A 22,560-nucleotide genomic window follows, 5' to 3' on the forward strand; every position below is an offset into this window, starting at 1 on the left:
TTTTAAAAGTAAGATGCACAGCTACCTGTATCAATAAGAACAGAACTCTGGTTTCCGATAGCAGTTACTGGATATTTGCCTATTTTGCTTGGGTGTGTTCATGTCTGTTTAATCCATAAGCACATAACTAAAGTTTGAGTATTCCATGAATCGAGTGCGGAATCCAAAACAGGGACATAAAGGAAAGCATCAAGCAGCTGGATACCTAACGTGTGTTACAGCTTGAGATGCATTAACCTATCTGGCTTTATAAACTTGTTCAACGGTTTCCAGGATTTCGGAGAAGGGGAGGTGTCGATCCCACCTTTACCATCCTGGCCTATCAAAACAAAGTGTGTTTTTTCTATTATAAACTACTGTACTACTACGAAACACTCCAGCTGTAATTCCCATTTCAATCATGAAAAATGCAAACGTGTGTGTTGGTATAATGTGTGGTCTCAAGCAGTACTGTCCCTTCCCATTATTTATTTATTTTAAATGTTTTTTTTTTTATTCCCATGTTTAATTTTTTGCCACCACCTACCTGTCCCTCTGCTCCCCCATTGCAATTTCATTTCAGAGGTGGTGGCTGTTACATTTCTGTAACCCCCACATCGGGTACACCTGGCATCTTCACTGACTTGCCCTGGTTGTGGACACTTCCCAGTGCATGGTAAAACTCCTGCATTACAGACATGTTGGCTTTGATGCTTGTATGCCAGCATCTGAACCTACACTCCTTAGCCAACACCGGTTTAGGGAGTTACAGTATGGGTGAAGAGCACAAGGACCACTGTGTGAGGTTTCTTTTTTTGCTATCCTTTATCAATCGATTCCTCTGCATAGAGGTTTATGCTGAAGAATTGATGGACAGATGGGGGGGAAAAAAATAAAACTATTTTAAATGTATAGATGAAATATGATGTCAGGTGCCCTGTAACAAATGTGTTTATGAGGTCTGAAAAAAGAATTTTAAAAGTAGAAATCCACACCACTCATTTACCTTTCTCATAGAATGGAAGGTGTAGGATGAAAAAAATCTCCTCCCCATTTGCAATGTGTGCCTGAGCTGAACAGAATTTTGTTGTCATTTGCTGAATCTTAAAAGGAACACTATAGTGTTAAGAACACAAACATATCCCTGACACTATAGTGTTCCTTTATTTAAGATTTATAAAATGATGACATAATTACAACTTCCAAACACACCTCTTCTGTCTATAAACCCACGCGGTGCAGAGATTTGAGAGAAAGTCAGCATTTTGAAAATGTTAAGTATTTGGGCATCCTGATTGGCTGACAAAGTCTTGGGAAAAGCACGGGAATTTATTTAAATGAAAAAATAAATAAAAAAATTATCTTTTTGTAGTATTGACAGGTTATTGTGCATATTTTGTAAATGCATTGGTGTATTAAAAAAAATAGATTCCCGGCTAGAGTGACCCTTTAACTGGCATGTGCCATAAAAGGACGACGAATCTTGTGCATTAAACACAAGATCTTTTGGCTTTCTGCTAATTGATCCTAGGATTATTGGTTGAAATGGTTATAACGGCCTACTGATTTGGTTTTCTAACTAACAAGGCCTAGTTGCAACTGGCTTTCATGCGACCTGGAAAATTACAAAATGTTAAATATGTGTAAATAAATGCACGTGGGACCAGGAAAAACTTGAAAATGTACATTTATTACAAAGAGAGAGGATTTCGTCCTGTAGTTATAACAGAGCAAAGAGAACTTAAATAAAACAATACTTTGGTTTTATAGCCAAACAGAGGAGGACGCATTCAAAGTTAATAAAATATAATTCTTATATATTTAGAAATCTTTCTCTGTGCTGTTGTCTTGTAAACATTGATAACCCCCATTAATTACGTAGCTGTACGCTGATTGCCATTCTTTGAGTGATGCAAGCTTCCAAACACTGCTTCAGGCTGACGGAATGTCATCTATAATTTTTGCTATGGAACATTAGGATTAGTGGGACTGTGTGGATTGAGAACGGAGGGACCAGGATAATGGGATTAGGAGGTTAAAATACTGTGAATGTAGATAGGGATGACGGCATTATACGGTAAGAGGCACGGGGCTAACAAGGGGATTATGGGGTTTGAAGTGGTTATGGTGCCAGAGATGGGGGGTTTATGGGGATGTGGTAGTATACCTGCGGCAGATGAGTGGATTATGGTGCTGGAGGAAGGTGACTGGATCTATGGGGTAGTGGTTGATGAAAAGCATTGCAAGGTTAATGAATTAGTAAATAACCCTATTAGCGGGCATATTGGAAAAAATACAAACCTGGACCTTTAATAGTCCCGTACACCTGGTTTAAGAAAGATTCTTCTATGGGAGAACAAATACACAACTCTATAGAGTTGTCTAGATACATATTATATATAAATGAAACCATATTTATTTATATATTTTTGAATAGCCTAACACTCAAGATAATACAGTATTTAGAAAAAATCTTCAATACCACTAGTTTTACAACTTGACTATTTTGGCATAAAATAGAAAATTCACAGATCGATGTACAATTCTCTGATTTTTGTTTTCCACTATACTTTTTTTTTTTTTTTTTTTTACATGAGAACAGGAAGCTGGAATGGTGGCTCCTGGGGGGGATCCAGGTGAGTCTCAAACCATTCAAAAAATGGAGGCTCCTAGCACCATAACAACTACATAGAACTGCAGTTGTTATGGTTCCTAGGCTTATCATTTACGATACTCCAGACCATTTCATGTTTTCTTACATTTCACTAGCCGCACTCGTATGTCAATTTGTGGTCTGGGAAAGAATTATACATCTAGCATCTCACAAGCTAACAATAGTATTTTGTATTTTAAAATATTTAATGTTTATTTGTATTGTAGTATTGTATGGTATATTGTCTGAGAAAATAAACAACTTAACGTCCAAATAAATAGCTTTAAACATATATGTCCTCCATAGTCAAGACATTTGCACAGCATTGTATATACATTTTTTATATACATACATACAAAATAATTACCATCGCCTGACTCATCCATAAAAATATTTGGCTTTACTGTCATGCTAATTATCAAGTAATTTATTTTATGGCATAAGGTTGATACTTTATCTTCTTGTATAGATCTATATACATTTAACAGAAAGCATACCTCTAAAAATATATTATTTGCCTCCTAACCGGTGCTATGTGATGTGTTTATTATAAATCATTTTCATTTGGCACAGAAAGCAACATTTTTTTCTCTTGCAAAACACCACTGGATTATGCCCAGCTAGTTACGGCTTTGGGATTTTTTTTAACACCAAATAGGTAAGGCATATTTTGGTAACACTGATCAGGTATTCTAAAGGTATTTCCTATACGGCACCACTGATCAGATTATTTTTTTTTTTTATTTTTTTTTTTGTTAAACCGATATATACTGAGTCACTAGGTGTTTGACAGGCATGCATTGTGGAGAGAGACCTTGTAGACCAGGTTTGTTGAGAATTAATTCGTTCCTCCAGCAGTGCCTGAAAATCTAAGGGCATACAAAATATTGAGCATCTACCCGGCCACACTTGTTCCGCTTCCTGCAGTCGTCTGAGAAGAAGAGATCAGAACTTTCCACGTTCCAAAAGATTTTCACGGATCCTTGATTTGCAAATGTACAAACAATGTGGCAGGGGAGAGTGAGGTGCCATCCTTGGAGAAAAGGTGTACATGGCGATAACCTGGATAAATAAAGGAAGATGACGCCGATATGTTTTCTGACAAATGTCTCAATGCAGTTTAGACGATCTGACCTGAATTAATAATTCTGCCCTTTTAATCCATGTTAAACCTTATCCTCTAAACAAGTGTTTCCCAAACCAGTCCTCTAGACCCACCAACAGTCCAGGTTGTGTCATTATCTCAACTGGAATAAAACGGTGAAATACATAAATCCTTGATGGTTGGTGGGTCATGAGGACTGGTTTGGGAACCACTGCTCTTAACCTTAAACCACCTTCTAATACCGAATCCACAACATATTGCCCTCTTCCTCCAGTTCAGTAAATATTTCCTATTGGAAACAATTTCTAGTCGTTTGTATCTTGCCCCCCAAAATATGTCCACTCATCTGTTTCATATTTTATCTATCCTTCGAAACTATTCCTTGCTTAGTCCTACACCAAGCAATTTTTACTGCTAAATGTCCAAGGATGTTCCTACTCTTTACACTAAGTCTTAGATTCTCTGAAGGCTGCCTTCACTTCCATCCTTCTTTACACCCATCTATCACTAATTTCCACTCCGTCATCTTTCTACTTTGACCACACTGTCTTCTCACTTACCTTGCCTCAGGCTGGGGAAAGGCAGCGTAAATTGTCCTACAAAGTCATTACTCGAAGTTTTGTCGTAGTCTTCTACCACAAACCTCACAAGGGCAAGTTCAGGTACTAGAACCTCCAACCTTAGTTCTTCATTCCAAAGGGGGTTAAATCCTATAAAAAACGACAACAGAGTACAAATGTTTTGGGGGCACATCATTCTAATTCGAACCTCACTACACCTTGTTAGGGAGTGATTGTATGGCATGACAGCGAATCATTTTACTCAGTAGTGGTTTAACTAAGTTATTCCAGGTCTTACCATTGTTAAGGATGTAGTTTGTCTCTTGTTCTCGCTTCCTTCCCACACTGTGAATCTCCACTCGAACGAAAGGGTCAACAATTGAACTTGGCTTCTCTTTGTTGAGTTTTGGGAGTTGTTGAGCAGAAATAACCTATTTGGAGGAGCAGATGCTTGAACACATTTCACAATTACCATGAAGGTCACAGTAGGACCAAGGTCAATTCATTTAATTATAATTACACTCCCATCAAGGATATCGTAAGAGCAAAGATCTGTTTAAAGGGACACTATAGTCACCCAGACCACTTCAGTTCAATGAAGTGGTCTGGGTGCCAGGTCCTTCAGGTTTTAACCCTTCACATGAAAACATAGCAGTTTCAGAGAAACTGCTATGTTTACATTTGGGGTTAAGCCAGCCTCTAGTGGCTGTCTTCCGGACAGCCACTAGAGGCGCATCTGCGACGCTGGAGGCATGTTATGCCTCCATCGAGCAGAGCGTCCATAGGAAAGCATTGAGAAACGCATGCGCATTCGGCTCCGCTGACGTCGTACAGGGGGAGCTGACGTCGGCGTGGGAGGAGAGGTCACCGGCGCTGGAATAAGGTAAGTGGTTGAAGGGGTTTTAACCCCTTCAGCACCACGGGAGGGGGACCCTGAGGGTGGGGGCACTATAGTGTCAGGAAAACCGCTTTGTTTTCCTGACACTATAGTGTTCCTTTAAATACTCAGTCAACTAAACTGAACTTCATATAAATACACACGTTTAGCTCAAGATAAGAGGTTTATCCCATTAATAGCAGATTTTGCCCATTTGCTGCCCATAGCTGCCATGAAGACTAAAGTCATCTGTCACTCACCCTGACATGGAGAATCTTCATGCTGTTGCTGACTATCTCGGGATTGAAGGAAGTATCTGCCCTCCGTAGAAATTCCGGTTTCAGGATATATCCACAACGACCATTATCCTGGAAACGACCCCGGTTTAAATCCATTTTATATCCAGGGGTCTGGAAATTCAGAGCAACTGGTGGAGACATATTTCATTGGATACTGTTACAATGTGTCCTTCTATTTACTTATCATAACCCCTATCCTTGGCTTCAGCACTAAATTAATCCAGCATAGGGAACTGTGTTGGACCCAGGGCTTTGTAGTGGACTTAGCCACAGAATAGTCCAATGCATTCTCCAATTGGAGTAATGTGTCGGGCATATTGTCTCCCTAGAACCACTACTCAATTATTATGAACTGACCAAATATGGAGGGCTCTGTGTAGTCTTAAAGAGGGCATGTCATGACATTTATTTATTTATTATTATTAAATTATTTAAATACATTTGCTATTTATTTATTTTAATGTGTGCAATGCTATATGGACAGTAATGAATGCAAGAACAAATGTTTTGGCTGCATCTAATGTTAGAAAGCGGCATAAACAAGCTATAATTTTAAAATGAAAGTGACAGTATCCAAAAACTAATTGGATGTGAGGAGAGCAGAAAACCATAGCATCAAAACATCAATTCATTACACTTGTGGGGCAGGGTTGGTGATTGCACAAGTGACATGAAGGGAGGAGCATCACGTTAGAGAAGAGGAGCGGTGGTAAATGACAAAGGAGGATGGAACAATCGAGGACAGACAGTACAATCTAAGTGTCATCAGAATATATGTAGTATTGGAATTCTGTGGAAGATATAAGGTTGCCAAGATATACTGATCAGTACCTAACCCTTGTATATTTTGATAATCTAGTCCAGTCTGGTCATGTCAAACCGCTTAGTAGCACCAATCACTTGTAAGAGCCCAAAGATCTATCCTGCATGTGACAGTAGCTGTTAAAGGAACACTATAGGGTCAGGAACACAAACATGTATTTCTGACCCTATAATGTTAAAACCATCATCTAGCCCCCCTGCCCCTCCTTGCTCCCCTAAATATAATAAAATCTTACCTTTGTTCAAGTCTGCAGCTGCTGGGTCTGCCCCTGATCTGCCTGCTTGACTGACTGACATAATCAGAAGTGTTGTTTTGAGCCAATCACAAAGCTTTACCATAGGATTGGCTGAGACTGTCAAAGAGGCAGATCAGGGGCAGAGTGTTGGTTACACTGTGCTGCACTGCCCCAGGAAGCACCTCTAGTAGCCATATGGGGAGTGGCCAGTGGAGTTATCCCTAGGCTGTAATGTAAACACTGCATTTTCTCTGAAAAGCCACTGTTTTCTACAAAAAGCCTGAAGGGAATGATTCTACTCACCAGAACAAATACAATAAGCTGTAGTTGTTCTGGTGACCATAGTGTCCCTTTAAGAGTGAGGGATACTCTGATACATCTACACATTAGTCATAGATGACTTTACATGAGGCATGAGGAACTAAATAACTCAACTTTCTCATTGCATTGCCCGGGCATGACAAATATTCCCTAACAATAAGTTAATTGAAAAATCACATGGGAATATAACTCTAAAGTGATTATAGTACCCCTCATCATCAGTCAGGCAGATCCTGACTTAAGTTGGTAGAAGTTATTATGTAGCATTAGTTGGCCATCCACTATTTGTTCATCCGTGGCAGTATTCTTACCCAGCTGGCAGCCGGCATTCCACATCTCCTGAGGACTATAATTTGAAGAGTTGGCTCTCAGTCCATCTGGATAAATACGGCTGAGCTGTCGAGTGTTATACCGTACTATGGTATTTCCTGCCAAGGGTTATAAAAGAGTTATTTGATAATTAAGTGTGTTAGTAATTATTTTAATTAATTTCATAATTATGTTTATAAAAGGAGGTAAACTTAAAAGAGGGGTCACTGTCTTTCTAGAGTCAGGTAGTTTAGGTATCTCTCTCTGAAACACAAATCCCCTTTTCTCTCTTTAATGAGAATACAGAACTAAAGACAATGTTTGTTACTTAGCAATTAATATATGTATTCTAAAATATTTTAGAAGTTCCAATACCATATTCTTTTATGAGTCTACGAATTTTATCCTCGCTGAAGGAGCTCATTTCACAAGCACTGCCCGGTTGATCGCGATATTCCACCGTTTGACAATACACCACAAGGTCCGAAAGTTCAGGTGCCGTATCCTGGATTTGGGGAAAAACACAGTGGCCTTCTAAAAATTACTCATTTATTACCAATAAACCAGAAAACACTGAGAATGGGAAACAACTCAAATATGTTACCCACCACCCTTTATTAAGCACTACATAACCCACGAGTTTTACCAAAACTCACCATCCTTCTTTAATTTAAGCACCACTTAGTTCCTCTTTTAATCTCTTCTCACTCCCTTAGATCTTCCCTCATTAACCTTCATCTCACCGTGTCTCAAAACCAATGTTCTCTATTACCAACCTCGTTCCCCCAACTCACCACCCTGGTTCTTCCATCCTCTTCCTCTGGTGATGAACGTTCTTTCAGCTTCTTCCCTTTTAACAGAATCTTTCGCTTCAGAGCCTGTAAGAGAAAATAGAGCTTCGGGAAACGTAGCACTACTATATGCATGTCCCTTTGATGATAAGAAGACGATGGAATAGTACAGAGTTGATCTTGACAAACTTTCAATCCAAGTACAATGAGTTAATAAATGGCACTAACTAATTCTTAAAAGTATAACATAAATCACCAAAAATAGCAGCATCCCAACTTAAAAAAACACTCATAAAAAACCAATACAAAAAAATTAGGTGCGTTGTGCGGGCTCCAAAGAAAACCACTCCTTCAATGGACTTCACAGCAGAAGGCAAGAGGTGGTGTGCTAAATCCATTGGACCGCAATAAAGGTAAGAGATTCTTTATTTAAAGCCAGTACTTAACTCAGTGGTTCCCAAACCAGTCCTTAAACCAGTCTACCAGTCCAGGATTTAGGGATTACCCGGTTTTTAGAAAAGAAAAAATACCCTGACACAACTGGGTAATCCGAAATCCTGGTTTGGAAACCACTGACTTACCTGCTCTCTTTTTGTGAGCGTTATTCCATTTCCCTATACCTGTTTTAATTTTAACACAGATTAATACTATTTATATATATTTATTTATTTGTTTATTTATTTATTTGATGTCATTACTGGGAATTTCTGGAAAGTGTAACAAAGAGGTAAAAAGTGTGTATCACATATTTTGTAAATTTGTTTGCATTTTTCTTAGCAAAGTATATTGCACTTCATCAATATATTACACTTTATTAAATTTATTTAATAAGAGATTTATGTTTAAAGGCACAGTGCATCTATTTTTTTTTAATTTGTGTTTATGTTAAAGCTTTTACCTGATACAGAAATAGCTCTACACTATTAGATACACTATCTGTTAGATAGGTTCGACAATCTAATACTACATTAGGGACACAGACAGTTTCAATGCCGCTCTAGTACAGCAGGTAAACTGTAATAATATTCCAATCCACTTATTACAAGAGTTATAATAAACACTACACTGCTACGCCAAATTTAGTTATAGTATCAGCACTACTGCTATGCAAGGTACAGATACCACCTCACCATTGTAATACTATGACATATAAGGACTTACCATCAATACTGAACATGCCAAGCTAGGCTAGATAGAAATATAGCAGTGATAGTACCGATAAGCACTGCAGGTACAGAGATAGAGCCAGAATTGCAATGCTCTGCTGGGCACAGAAATAAACTTACAGAACAATAAGGATATGGAATTCTCTGCCTGAAGAGGTGGTTTTATCAGAGTCCGTACAGATGTTTAAACAGCAACTGAATGCATACTTGAAAAAACATAATATTCAGGGATATCATTTTTAATTTGTGGGGTAGTAGATTCTTGATCCAAGGAGATATCTGACTGCCATTCTGGGGTCAAGAAGGATTTTTTTCCTAGTTTGTTTCAAAATTGGAAGTGTTTCAAACTGCGGTTTTTTTTTTCCTTCTTTTGAATCAACAGCAAAAACAGATGTGAGAAAGGCTGCACTTGATAGACACATGCCTCTTTCCATCCTATGTAACTGTGAAACGCGCTTCCATGTTAAACATTAGCCTAGGGCAGAAATATTATGCTCACTAAGACAGAAACAAGTTCAGAACTCAACTGCTATGCTTGCTGCAATCATAATCGCCCTGTAGATTACAGGTTTCCTCAGCAGTGTTCCGCAACGATGGGTACAGATAAAAGGTTCTGCACTGTAATTCTTCGCCAGGTGTGAGACTTGCTATATACGAGTTCATCTTACCTCTGGTGATGGTAAGTGATCTGATTCTAGATTGTTGATTGGTGCTGATATCAGCATATCCCCCAGAATGTTACGCAGGTGGTAAGCCATTGTCGCTTGCTGCTCCAACCCGCAGTGATTCTCCAAGGACAGGATGACAGGGAACAGCGAATTCTACCAGTGAGAAAAAATTTATGTTTTCAAATGCCATGTCAAGAGTCTACAAGGTTTTAATTCAATCCCCTAACATTCCATCACATACGTATATTCATTCCTTCTCCTCTTTACCATCCCATGTCTACATTCACTCTTATAAATTAATTCCCTCTACCATCAATACATATTTTTATTCCTTCTCTCCTAAATGTATTCCTCCTCCCCTATACCATCATGTCTCTGTATACGTCGATACTCAATTCGTCTCCCCGTACCATCCTGCCTCTGTATACTTCAATACTCAATTCATCTCCCCATACCATCCTGTCTCTGTATACGTCGATACTCAATTCGTCTCCCCGTACTATCATTCCTCTGTATACTTCGATACTCAATTCATCATCCCACACCATCCTGTCTCTGAATATGTCGATCCTCAAGTCATCTCCCCGTACCATCCTGTCCCTGTATATGTCGATACACAATTCATCTCCACGTACCATCCTGTCCCTGTATATGTCGATACTCAATTCACTTCCCCGTACCATTCTGTCTCTGTACAGGTAGATACGCAATTCATCTCCCCGTACCGTGCCTTTTCTCTTAAAGGACCACTATAGGCACCCAGACCACTTCAGCCTAATGAAGTAGTCTGGGTGCCAGGTCCATTTAGGGTTAACCTTGCCTGCTGTAAACATAGCCGTTTCAGAGAAACGGCTATGTTTACATATGGGTTAATCCAGACTCTAGTGGCTGTCTTATTGGCAGCCGCTAGAGGCGCTTTCGCGCTTCTCACTGTGATTTTCACAGTGAGAAGACGCTGCCGTCCATAGGTAAGCATTGAGAAATGCTTTTCTATGGATTGACTGAATGCGCGTGCGCCTCTTGCCGCGCATTCACATTCAGCCGATGACGTCGGAAGGAGGAGGAGAGTACCCAGCGCCGAAGGAGCCCGGCACTGGAGAAAGGTAAGAATTTAACCTCTTCCTCCCCCTTCAGCCCGGCGAGAGGGGGGCCATGAGGGTGGGGGGGGGACCAATTAACACTATAGTGCCAGGAAAACGAGTTTGTTTTCCTGGCACTATAGTGGTGCTTTAACATCTCCAAACATTCTATATATGACACGTTATTCTCTTTTGTGAGACAGAAATGCCACACGTTGGCCTTGATTTAATATTTTGGGAACAAGCTCTTAAAATAATCACAATCTGATAGAAAAACATTTCAAAGGATTTATACATAAATTATTTAATGGTGACTCCTGTAGATAACTTATTTGAAAAGTCTTCTAACAGATTGGGATCATTTGAAAAGCTTAAAAAATTAAAAATCAAGGTCATAGTTTTCTGTCTGTTTCAATGATTTGCTGTTGTTCACCCAGTTAGAGTGACAAAAGGTGCCCGGTTCTTACCTTAAAAGCATTGTCTCGAATGGTAGAAATGACATCTTTGAATAATATTTTGGAGGTCAGAGTGTGCCCGTGGTAAATGACGGGCTCCCCAGAGGGTCCCTCCCAGCAGTCAAGTTCCACACAGCGGCAGCCCTCTTTAAACGCCCTGCAAGAGATGGATGAGAGATCATTGGAAGAAAATCGCGGGGTCCTTCTTAATATTTACAAGAAGATATAACTTTATCTCATAAAAACAATCAGAAATATGAAAATAATCTGGAATACCAAAAAGGCTCCACATCCAGTTATTGTAAGCACTGGCACAACCATAACTGGTTATTGGTTGCGTCATTTTGAATGGACACCAAGTGCCAACGGTTTAAGCATTGGCACAAGTTTATTATGGGATGCCAAGATTTTTTTTTTTTTTACCCATGCAGTTTAACCCTTAATAAAGCAATACGGCAATCAGTATTTCTCTGCAGTTCATCTGGGTGCTACAGGCGACTGAATAGGTCCCTTACGATGACCACATGTTGATATATGCGCATTGTTTGCTGTACTCATCCCTTCCTGGCAAAGGACGCTTCTCGCTACGCAGGCCATGGGTACGCCATTCTTTGGAAAAGTAGGAGCCTGGCAGAGCACTCAACAGTAAATCTGTTACAGATATCTAGAGAAACTGTTGAATTAACATTTTCTGTACCTAAAGAGCAAGGGGCTGCAAGAGGCTTATAGAAAATTGTGTCATGCTCAGTTAACCCCTGGTGTACCACTGGCAATAATACATTTTTTTATATTTAATTTATATACGGCATTCCCTGATTTAACTAGAGTTGTATAATAAAAGGAAGTCTAGTAAGTACAGTACGAACAGGTGTACTTAGCACTTCATAGGTTACATTGCAGGAAACGGTACGTACTGTAGGTAGAGTAATTATACGGAGAATGTTCATTTATATATATATATATAACAAGTTTAATTAGCAGTTTACTGGTTGTATTAAAGCAGAGGGATGGTATAGTAAGATATTTGGTCATACATTTTATCTATACCATCATTTCATAGTTTAATTATATGCATATTCTATGCATAGGAGCTCATTCATTGGTTGAAAGCTCTCAGTTGATGAATGAGTGGTTATGCACAGAATTAACATTAGCAAGTCTGTATCTCTTTCCATTCAGTGTTAAACCATTTAAAATGTTTTATGCTAAACAGGAGTCCCCAGCAGCCAATCGCCTCTGTGCTGCTTGGGCTAATACGAAAGCATTAGTCTGAGCAGCAATGGGCAGCTGTGATTGACTGAGAGTGTCAGATGACCTCTTTCAGCCTATCACAGCACCCATTGCTGGTATAAATCTGTATGGCTTAAAGGAAGTGTGTGATCTCTGCCTTAGCCACACCTCCAGTATGGGCCGGACTAAAAATAGCTTAACGCTAAATTGAGAGGCTGCGAACAAAGTCCAGGGACTCCAGACACTATAACCAATTCAGATGGTTATCTGAAATGGTTATAGTGCCTAGAGAGTCCCTTTAAGAAGATATTATGAGAGATATGTGTCCTGTATTGCCTAAGGTAAGTGGGAATATAAAGTAAAAAGACACATCACTAAATAAAACAAATTATCAGAGTATTATGTACATCATGACCCTTTTAAATATGTTAACCTTCTCAAGTAATGCTTACATAACATAGGCTTCAGTGCTGCTGTTCCCCACTAGCTGGTGATTGGTCAGATAGGTGTTATGGGAGCTGGAGATGAAGTAGTGGCTGAGGGGCTGTGTCATGTCTTGGTAGACATTCTTGTGTTCTTGATTGAAGACGTCGCCTTCCTCAGACAGCAGGTACATCATAAAACCCTCTAACATCATCAGGTCATGCTGTTTGGCTGAGAGAGGGAGTTAGGAGCAAGAAGCAATGCAAAACACGGCTGTAAAAACAAGGGAGCTATAAAAGTATATCTAATGAATTAAAGGGACACATCAGACACCGGCATAAAATGTATGCACCTAACAGTTTTTAGCCTAAATGATTGTCTGTATTTTTTCAAACACAATTTGTATAGTTTTTGCAAAATTAAAATACATTTGTGTAGCATCCTGCATCTTAACTCCGCCCCCTGTGACACCCCCTCCATTTGAAATCACATCCTTCCTGCTGTTTCCTGTACCTAGAAGATTCATAATGTCATAGCTCCATGAGCACACCATTTCTCGCCCTTCCACCCAAGCTTCAGTACTGGCGCCCACTAACACTATTGTTCATGTTATCTCGTGTCTCGAAGCACTGCAAACGTTTCTGTGAGTTGTATTTCTGATAGCAGTTTTCATAATTAGAAGGCTGCTAACTAATCTGCAAGTCACGAAACCCCGGCTGTGCAAACAGAAAGCTTTGAAATGGGCTGGTCATATATTTAATAAATGATCTATATCAAGCATTACAAAGGGAAGTTGCTACTCTGGAGGTTAGTGTTTTAGACACTCAGTAGGTTCCTCAAAGAAGAACTATGGCTGGACTCCAGGTCAGCACTACTGAACTGCTCTTACCAGGAGATCAAACTCACAAGGCAAGCAAACTGAATAATTTTCAGCATCTGTGTACCGGATGTTTTCTATTCCTGCTCAGGAGTATGGTATTTGATGATCATACAATGAGTTTGCATAACACAACCAAACAATTTTGTAAAGTGGGGTGACCCTGACTATATTGCTATACAGATCCCTCCCTACAGGTGAGGTCTCTTCTAGTCCTTGGTGAGGCAGGAGTCCCTGATCTGTTAACTTAAAGGACCACTCTAGGCACCCAGACCACTTCAGCTTAATGAAGTGGTCTGGGTGCCAGGTCCAGCTAGCTTTTACCCTTTTTTTTATAAACATAGCAGTTTCAGAGAAACTGCTATGTTTATACTGAGGGTTAAGCCAGCCCCCAGAGCCTCTAGTGGCTGTCTCATTGACAGCCGCTAGAGGCGCTTGCGTGATTCTCACTGTGAAAATCACAGTGAGAAGACGCCAGCGTCCATAGGAAAGCATTAGGAATGCTTTCCTATGCGACCGGCTGAATGCGAGCGCGGCTCCTGCCGCGCATGCGCATTCAGCCGATGACGTCGCGAGGAAGAAGAGAAGGAGGAGGAAAGCTCCCCGCCCGGCGCTGGAGAAAGAGGTAAGTTTAACCCCTTCCTCCCCCCAGAGCCCGGCGGGAGTGGGTCCCTGAGGGTGGGGGCACCCTCAGGGCACTCTAGTGCCAGGAAAACGAGTGTTTTCCTGGCACTAGAGTGGTCCTTTAATGTTGTCTCAGGGATTAACCAAATTTTTCTAATTCTCACTTTTCTTGTGCCTACTACCATTATCTTATCCCTTTTTCCCTCAAGCCCAGACAAACATCCACACCCTCACAGGAACGTTAACACTCTACGTTATAACCTGAGACCAGCACTCGGGCCTTCTCAGGCTGCTCTAAAACGTTTCCCTGAGCTTTTTATTGCACCAATGATTCTTGGTGTGCCTATTTTAACATCTTATGTCATTCTATTTATTAGGAGGGGGGGGAGGGAGGACCTTAATAACAAGGAGAATGGAATGGATTATAACTTATGGATTATAACTTTATATGTTCTATATGTACACAAGTTCAGAGCTCCAAGCACCATGACCACTTAAGTGATTTAGAGTGGTTATGGTGGCTGGAACCCGTATGTGCAGCGATTTGCTTTGAAACTCTACACATAACATAGGGAGAGGTTAACCCCTTGTGTTATTCCACCTCCAGCAGCATCATATGTGGTGTCATCAGTCAGCCCAGAATTAGAGACTCGGGCTGACGAATGTCAATTCCCATTGCACAGATTTTCAGTCATTGGCTGAAAGCAGTCAGCTGACACTCTCAGCCAATGAATGTCGACCTAGCCATTGCTAAACGGGTTCTCCTGGCATTATAACCACTACAGCGAGCTGTTGTAGTTCTAACGCTTGGAGTAACTTTTTAAGTTATATAACTTCAGACCTTAAGGTAAAATGTTTCAAAGTTCAGGACTAGTCATTTAGGTAGATGGGCACTGCAATATGTACATGGAAATCAATGTTTTCCTTCAATATAACAAAATGTTACTTCCTGGTACTGGATATAGGCAGGGTATCATTAATAAGTGGCTGATTCAGTATTCAACAATATACTGTAGTATTGCAGTAAGACTCCCAGCACATTACAAATAATTCCCTATTTGATTGTATAAGGGTGTGTGGGAGTAGGGGAGTCTATGCGAACCATGAGACTGTGCACTGCCTGGTCTTGTAATTGATGGACAGGTGGGGATTTAGGGATCCCATAAACCAAAATAGTAGTTATCACCCTCCACTTCACGGCACAGGGAATTATGGAAGAGTTCCTCTACACACTGTGTGGAGGAACTAGGGGATCTATTTGTCAAGCCTACCCACCAAGAACCTGCTAGAGCATAGTGCTTTAGGTATCAACTGGCAATCACACAGTGTCACAGCAAAATCCCCCACTAGGTGTAAGTCCTGACAGTCAAACTGTGCTTAGTCCTTGGGCTCCGGGTAGAACGTTTTTTTCCTCTGTGGTTCTCAGCATCACAGCACTCTTATAGAGATAAGGAGAGCCTGTCTCCCTTTATGCTAGGAGGAAAGCTGCTTAGTGTAATCTGACTCCTACTGTCCTATCTACCTACCTATCTTCCAATCTGTCTGTCTGTCTTTCTATCTATCTGTCAATGCATCTATATATCTATCATCTATCTACCGGTCTATCCATCCATCCATCTATCTATCTATCTATCTATCTTCCAATCTGTCTGTCTTTCTGTCTGTCTAGCCATCCATCTATAAATCTATCTATCTATCTATTTTTGTATCTATCCAAAATATAATTTAAGCTGAACTTGTTTTTCCAACTCGTTATGCTAAAGAAAATGACATTTTTGTTTCAGTAACCATAATACGGGTAAAAGTCTAACATCAACTACACGGCATCTGAATGTGATACTAACGTGCAGAAACCTGCCAAACCAGAACTTGGAACGATTTTTCTGCCTGGATTTGAAGATTCATATGTGAATTGGAAGTAGATAGAGATGATCTACTGACTCAAAATAAAACCCGCTGATAAATGAAAATGTCTAAAGGTCTGTTCATTGCTTTCCTACAGAACTCATTGAACCTCGCATACAGAAAACATCCAGAGGAATATTATTATTAACATTACTAACATAGCACTAACATATTCCGCAGAACTCTACAATTTTAAAAAGGGGATATCAGTGTGTGCCTGACGGGTACCTGTGTGTATCACTGTGTGTGTCTGGTGGGAACCTGTGTGTATCAGTGTGTGCCTGGCGGGTACCTTTATGTATCACTGGGTGTCTGGCGGGTACCTGTGTGTATCAGTGTGTGCCTGGCGGGTACCTGTATGTATCACTGGGTGTCTGGCGTGTACCTGTGTGTATCAGTGTGTCTGTCTAGCGGGTACCTGTTTGTATCACTGTGTGTGTCAAGCGGGTACCTGTGTGTCTGGCGGATACCTGTGTGTATCACTGTGTGTGTCTGGCATGTACCAGTGTGTACTACTGTATGTGTCTGGCAGGTACCTGTGTGTATCACTGTGTGTCTAGCGGGTACATGTATGTACCACTGTGTGTGTCTGGCGTGTACCTGTGTGTATCACTGTGAGTGTCTGGCAGGTACCTGTATGTATCACTGTATGTGTCTGGCTGTGTGTATCACTGTGTATGTCTAGCGTGTATCTGTCAGGGCTCCGCGGGCAGCGGTGAGGGGAGGCTGCAATCCTCTCGCAGCACTCACCCTCGGTCCGTCGCCGCCCGCGGTCCCCTCTCCCCTTACCGTTAAGCGAGCGGCGTCCTCTCCTCCTGACACGCCGCTCGCGTCGTCCTCTCCTCCTCCCAGCGGCAGCATGTCTAACGCTGCACGCTGGGAGCCGGCACTATTATCTAAGCGCCGGGGTCACGCACGTGACCCGGCGTTAAAGCTACAGTGCAACAAACACAGTGGGGGGTATAGATATCCTCCACGTGTGTTTGTTAATACTGATTGGTGGTTAGCCAATCAGGATTCAGGCTAGGATTTAAATACTTACCTTTCCTGTCTATCTGTGCCCTGTTGTGGTCTTTGCTTTATAGTATTGATTCTGAACGTGTGATTTCTGGTTACGTACTCTCTGGCTTGTTATACTGACTTTGTGACTTTCTCCTACCCTTTGACCTCGGCTTGTTTCTCGTTATTCTGTTTTCTGGTTCCCCTTACTCGGCTTGTCTCCTGACTATTCTTTGTGTGCTTAGCCCGGCCACTCTAAGGACCGGTACAGCACACTTTCTGTGTGTGTGTCTGTGTGTGTGTTAGCGTGTTGGGTTCCCCGGGATCGTGACATTACAACAGGGCCATAATGGAACCTGCTGACATACCACAGCTCCTAGTTAATCAGGAGGCTAGAATGGATGGCTTGGACCACCGTATGGATCAGTTTGCTCCAGCTTTGCAGACCATACTGGCTCGTACTGCACACCTGCAGCCTGCCGTCCAGGAGGCGGTTGCTGCTGTGTCCGAACCCATTGCCACTCCAGTACCCGTTCCTGCTCATATAGTCCATATGACACCGCCACAGCGCTATAGTGGTGACCCGGCTTTGTGTCGTGGTTTCCTCAATCAAATTGACATCCATTTGGCAATGAATCCACGTTCCTATCCCACTGACAGAACTAAAATTGCCTTTTTGATAAACCACTTGTCAGGGAGAGCTTTAGCATGGGCTAATCCCATGTGGGAGAATGCTTCCCCAATGTCCTTTGCAGACTTTTTGACCGCATTCAAACGCACATTTGATCAACCCGGTAGGGTTGCTTCTGCTGGCAAAGCTCTGCTTAGGGTCCGACAGGTTAACAGATCTGTAGCGGATTACACTATCGAATTCCGCACTCTAGCAGCTGAGGTGGTTTGGAATAATGATGCCCTCGTTACAGCCTTTCAGGAGGGTTTGGCTGCTTACATCCTGGACGAAATAGCGTCCAGGGAATTGCCTGTCCTTCTGGATGATCTTATAGATTATATCATCCGTATTGATAATCGTATTAGAGAGAGACGTAGTCAGAGGCGTATGTATACACAGATGTTACCTGCTTTACCCAGTACTGCGTTACTGGCATTACCCCCTTCTAGCCAACCTCCCCCTGAAACCTTGCAATTGGGTGTTACTGGGTTAACTGAGGTAGAAAAATCATACCGAAGAAGGGAAGGGTTATGCCTTTACTGTGGGAAAAGGGGACATCTTCTAAGAACCTGCCCTGAATTGCGGGGAAAACTGCAGCACCCAAGGCCTAAAGAGGGGTCGACCTCGGGTGTTATGTCGTTTACCCCTCACGTCCCCATTACTAGACCGTTTATTACGGTTACCCTTTTTGTTGGTAATACTACCGTGATTACCAAAGCCTTGATAGATTCAGGGGCTGCTGACAATCTTATGGATGAGAGTTGTGCTAAAACCGCATCTTTGACTCTGATCCAAAAGGTTACTCCCTTGGCTGTGGAGGCCATAGACGGTAGACCACTGGAGAAACCTCTGGTGACCCATGAGACCAAAGAACTGGTTATGTCTGTGGGTGCCTTGCACAAGGAAAGATTGTCCTTTCAAATAATCAACTCCCCTACAGCCTCTGTCGTTTTGGGCTTTCCCTGGTTGGTTAAACACAATCCGATGATTGATTGGGGTTGTTTGGAGATTCTCTCCTGGGGGAAATCTTGTCAAAGGGAATGTATGACTCGTGTTTGTCCTGTTGGCTTGCTTAATGTACCCACAGCCAAGCCACTTTCTGTTTATGTTCCTCCTGTGTATGCAGACCTAGCTAAGGTGTTTGAAAAAAGGGAGGCAGATAAACTACCCCCTCACCGTGAATATGATTGTGCCATAAACCTCTTACCTGGTACTATGCCGCCTAGGGGTAAGGTATACCCTCTTTCTGAAAAAGAGAACCAGGTAATGGAGGAGTACATACGAGAGGCCTTAAGTAAAGGTTTTATTAGAAGGTCCTCCTCTCCTGCTGGTGCTGGTTTCTTTTTTGTGGCAAAAAAGGAGGGCGATTTGAGACCGTGTATAGACTACAGAGCCCTAAACAATATAACGATTAAAAATGCCTATCCGATTCCCCTCATTACCGAATTGTTTGATCGTGTCAAAGGTTCTAGATATTTTACTAAACTAGACCTCAGGGGGGCTTATAACCTTGTTCGTATTAAGGAGAATGATGAATGGAAAACGGCGTTCAATACGCGTAGTGGGCATTACGAGTATCTGGTCATGCCTTTTGGATTGTGTAATGCTCCTGCCGTTTTTCAGGACCTCATAAACGATGTCCTTAGAGATCTACTGCATGTCTGTGCTGTAGTCTACCTAGATGACATACTTGTATATTCTCCAGATTTGAAGACACATCATACTCATGTTAGGATGGTGCTTAAAAGGTTGTTGCAGAATGGTCTTTATTGTAAATTAGAGAAATGCTTATTCGACCAAACCTCTGTACAATTCCTGGGTTATGTTATTTCTGAACAAGGATTCAGCATGGATCCTTCAAAATTGGAAGCTATACTGTCCTGGCCCCTTCCCCAAGGACTTAAGGCAATACAGCGATTTATAGGGTTTGCCAATTATTATAGAAAGTTTGTTAAAAACTTCTCATCCATTATTTCCCCTATCACTAAACTGACAAAAAAGGGTTTACACCCCAGGGTTTGGAATCCTAATGCTATTGTGGCCTTCGAGACTCTAAAAAAGGCATTTGCCACTGCCCCTGTGTTACACCATCCTGATCCTTCCCTTCCCTTTGTACTGGAAGTAGACGCCTCTGAATCAGGTATAGGAGCAGTGTTGTCACAAAGACAATCGTATGACGAACCCCTCCTTCCCTGTGGTTACTTTTCAAAACGCTTGTCAGAGTCTGAAAAGAATTACGACGTTGGGAACAGAGAATTATTAGCTATAGTGATGGCATTTAAAGAATGGAGGTACTTGTTAGAGGGAGCTAGACACAAGATTTTGGTTATAACCGATCATAAAAATCTATCCTATATCGCAGATGCTAAGAGGTTATCCTCTCGTCAGGCTAGATGGTCTTTATTTCTCTCACGTTTTCAGTACATAATCACATACAGGCCTGGTTATCGAAATGTCAAGGCTGATGCCATCTCCCGCCAGTACGAACCTGTAGATTCTATTACCTCCACTCCTGAGCCCATTGTACCCACAACTAATATAATAGCTACTACCCGTTTGGTTATCTCGTCTCTTTTTCTTGATGGTATCAAGTCATACCAACCCCAAGCACCCTCTGAGACCCCTACTGGTAAGCTGTACGTGAAAGTAAAAGACAGAAAGAAGTTGTTGACTTTATTTCACACAGCCAAAACGGCTGGTCATCCAGGGGTTACCAAGACTTACAAGGGTCTTTTCCAACAGTTTTGGTGGCCCTCACTCAAAAAAGACGTGGTAGATTACGTGCAGGCTTGCCGTGTCTGTACACAGTGTAAGTCCCCTAATGTTAAACCCCTGGGACTCCTTATGCCCCTATCTGTACCCAAGAAACCGTGGACACACTTATCCATGGACTTTATTGTGGATCTTCCTTCATCTGATGGGCAGACAGTAATTTTGACTGTAACGGATAGGTTCTCCAAAATGGCGCACTTCATTCCGCTTAAGAAGCTACCTTCTGCGGTTCAGTTGGCTCAGGTGTTTGCCAAAGAAGTGTTCCGCTTGCATGGTATACCACAAGATATCGTATCTGACAGGGGCCCTCAGTTTGTCTCTCGGTTTTGGAGAGGCTTTTGTGCCGAGATGGGGGTCTCCTTATCGTTTACTTCCTCCTATCATCCGCAATCTAATGGAGCTGCCGAACGAGCAAATCAGTCTGTGGAGTTGTATTTACGCTGTTTCACGAATGCACACCAGGACAACTGGTCCCGTCTCCTTCCCTGGGCTGAGTTTGCCAGGAACACTGTGTCTCATTCTTCTACTGGCGTAAGTCCTTTTATGGTGGCTTATGGGTTCCAACCCGCTGTCCTTCCCGGCAGGGGTGTATTTGCCGCGAGGCAAACAAGGCATTTGCCTTGGGCGGCATTTTCCAGGGGGCGGCAAAAAAAGCCGCCCCCAAACGCCCAGGGCAAATGCCTTGTTAGCCTTGCGGCTAACAGACACCCTGGGCTGGTGGCTGCTGGGCGGGCGGCTGGCGAGGGAGCACTTCCTCTGAGCTATCTGCTCAGCTCCCTCGCGCGCCGCAGAGTGAGGCTGGGAGCCGGAATATGACGTCATATTCCGGCTCCGCCTCCCAGCCTCACTCTGCGGCGCGCGAGGGAGCTGAGCAGATAGCTCAGAGGAAGTGCTCCCTCGCCAGCAACCAGCCCAGCAGCCCGACCGGCAGCCCCACTAGACCCCAGGGAGAGGGAGAACCCCCCCCAGCATTCCCAAAGGTAAGGAGGCTGGGGGGGTAAATTAAAAAAAAACAAAACGAGTTAATGTGAGTGAGTGTGTCTGTTAGTGTGTGTGTGTGTGTGTGTGTGTCTGTTAGTGTGTGAGTGTGTCTGTTAGTGTGTGAGTGTGTCTGTTAGTGTGTGTGTGTGTGTGTGTGTCTGACTGTGTGTGAGTGTGTCTGTTAGTGTGTGTGAGTGTGTCTGTTAGTGTGTGTGAGTGTGTCTGTTAGTGTGTGTCTGTTAGTGAGTGTGAGTGTGAGTGTGTCTGTTTGTCTGTTAGAGTGTGTGTGTGAGAGTGTGTCTGTTAGAGTGTGTGTGTGTCTGACTGTGTGTGTCTGTTAGTGTGTGTATGTCAGTGTGTGTGAGTGTGTCTGTTAGTGAGTGTGTGAGTGTGTCTGTTAGCAGCTAACAGACACACTCACACACTCACTAACAGACACACTCACTAACAGACACACTCACACTCACTAACAGACACACTCATACACTCACACACACACACTGACAGATACGCATCCATTAGCTAACAGTTAGCTAATGGATGCGTATCTGTCAGTGTGTGTGTATTTAGAAGGCGGGGGAAGGGTTGGGTGGGGGTGGCGGGGGGGGGTGGGGGTGAGGGGGGCGCCTGAGTTTTGTCCTGCCTAGGGCAGCACAAAACCAGGATACACCCCTGCTTCCCGGTGTATTCTCCGACAAGGGAATGCCCGCTTTGGACGAGCACCTCGCCTCCTTACGGAAGATGTGGGATCAGGTCCAT

The 22,560-nt window shown here is 42.3% G+C and overlaps 1 protein-coding gene across 1 annotated transcript in view; it reads right to left on the minus strand.

Moving 5' to 3' along the window:
- Nucleotides 1-1,650: 1,650 nt before the first annotated feature.
- The window catches only part of PLCD3 (phospholipase C delta 3), a 78,233-nt gene continuing 57,323 nt past the window's right edge, over nucleotides 1,651-22,560 (minus strand). The window contains exons 6-15 of the mRNA XM_063459321.1: nucleotides 13,003-13,204; nucleotides 11,333-11,477; nucleotides 9,787-9,939; nucleotides 7,956-8,039; nucleotides 7,537-7,666; nucleotides 7,164-7,280; nucleotides 5,435-5,601; nucleotides 4,596-4,728; nucleotides 4,298-4,447; nucleotides 1,651-3,694 (exon numbers count right to left, since the gene is read on the minus strand). Coding sequence (XP_063315391.1) covers nucleotides 3,606-3,694; nucleotides 4,298-4,447; nucleotides 4,596-4,728; nucleotides 5,435-5,601; nucleotides 7,164-7,280; nucleotides 7,537-7,666; nucleotides 7,956-8,039; nucleotides 9,787-9,939; nucleotides 11,333-11,477; nucleotides 13,003-13,204 — 1,370 coding nt within the window. The 3' untranslated portion in view covers nucleotides 1,651-3,605. The remainder of the gene's footprint in view (nucleotides 3,695-4,297; nucleotides 4,448-4,595; nucleotides 4,729-5,434; nucleotides 5,602-7,163; nucleotides 7,281-7,536; nucleotides 7,667-7,955; nucleotides 8,040-9,786; nucleotides 9,940-11,332; nucleotides 11,478-13,002; nucleotides 13,205-22,560) is intronic.

The sequence above is a fragment of the Pelobates fuscus genome, chromosome 6 (assembly GCF_036172605.1).
Source record: "Pelobates fuscus isolate aPelFus1 chromosome 6, aPelFus1.pri, whole genome shotgun sequence".
Taxonomy (NCBI): Eukaryota; Metazoa; Chordata; class Amphibia; order Anura; family Pelobatidae; genus Pelobates; species Pelobates fuscus.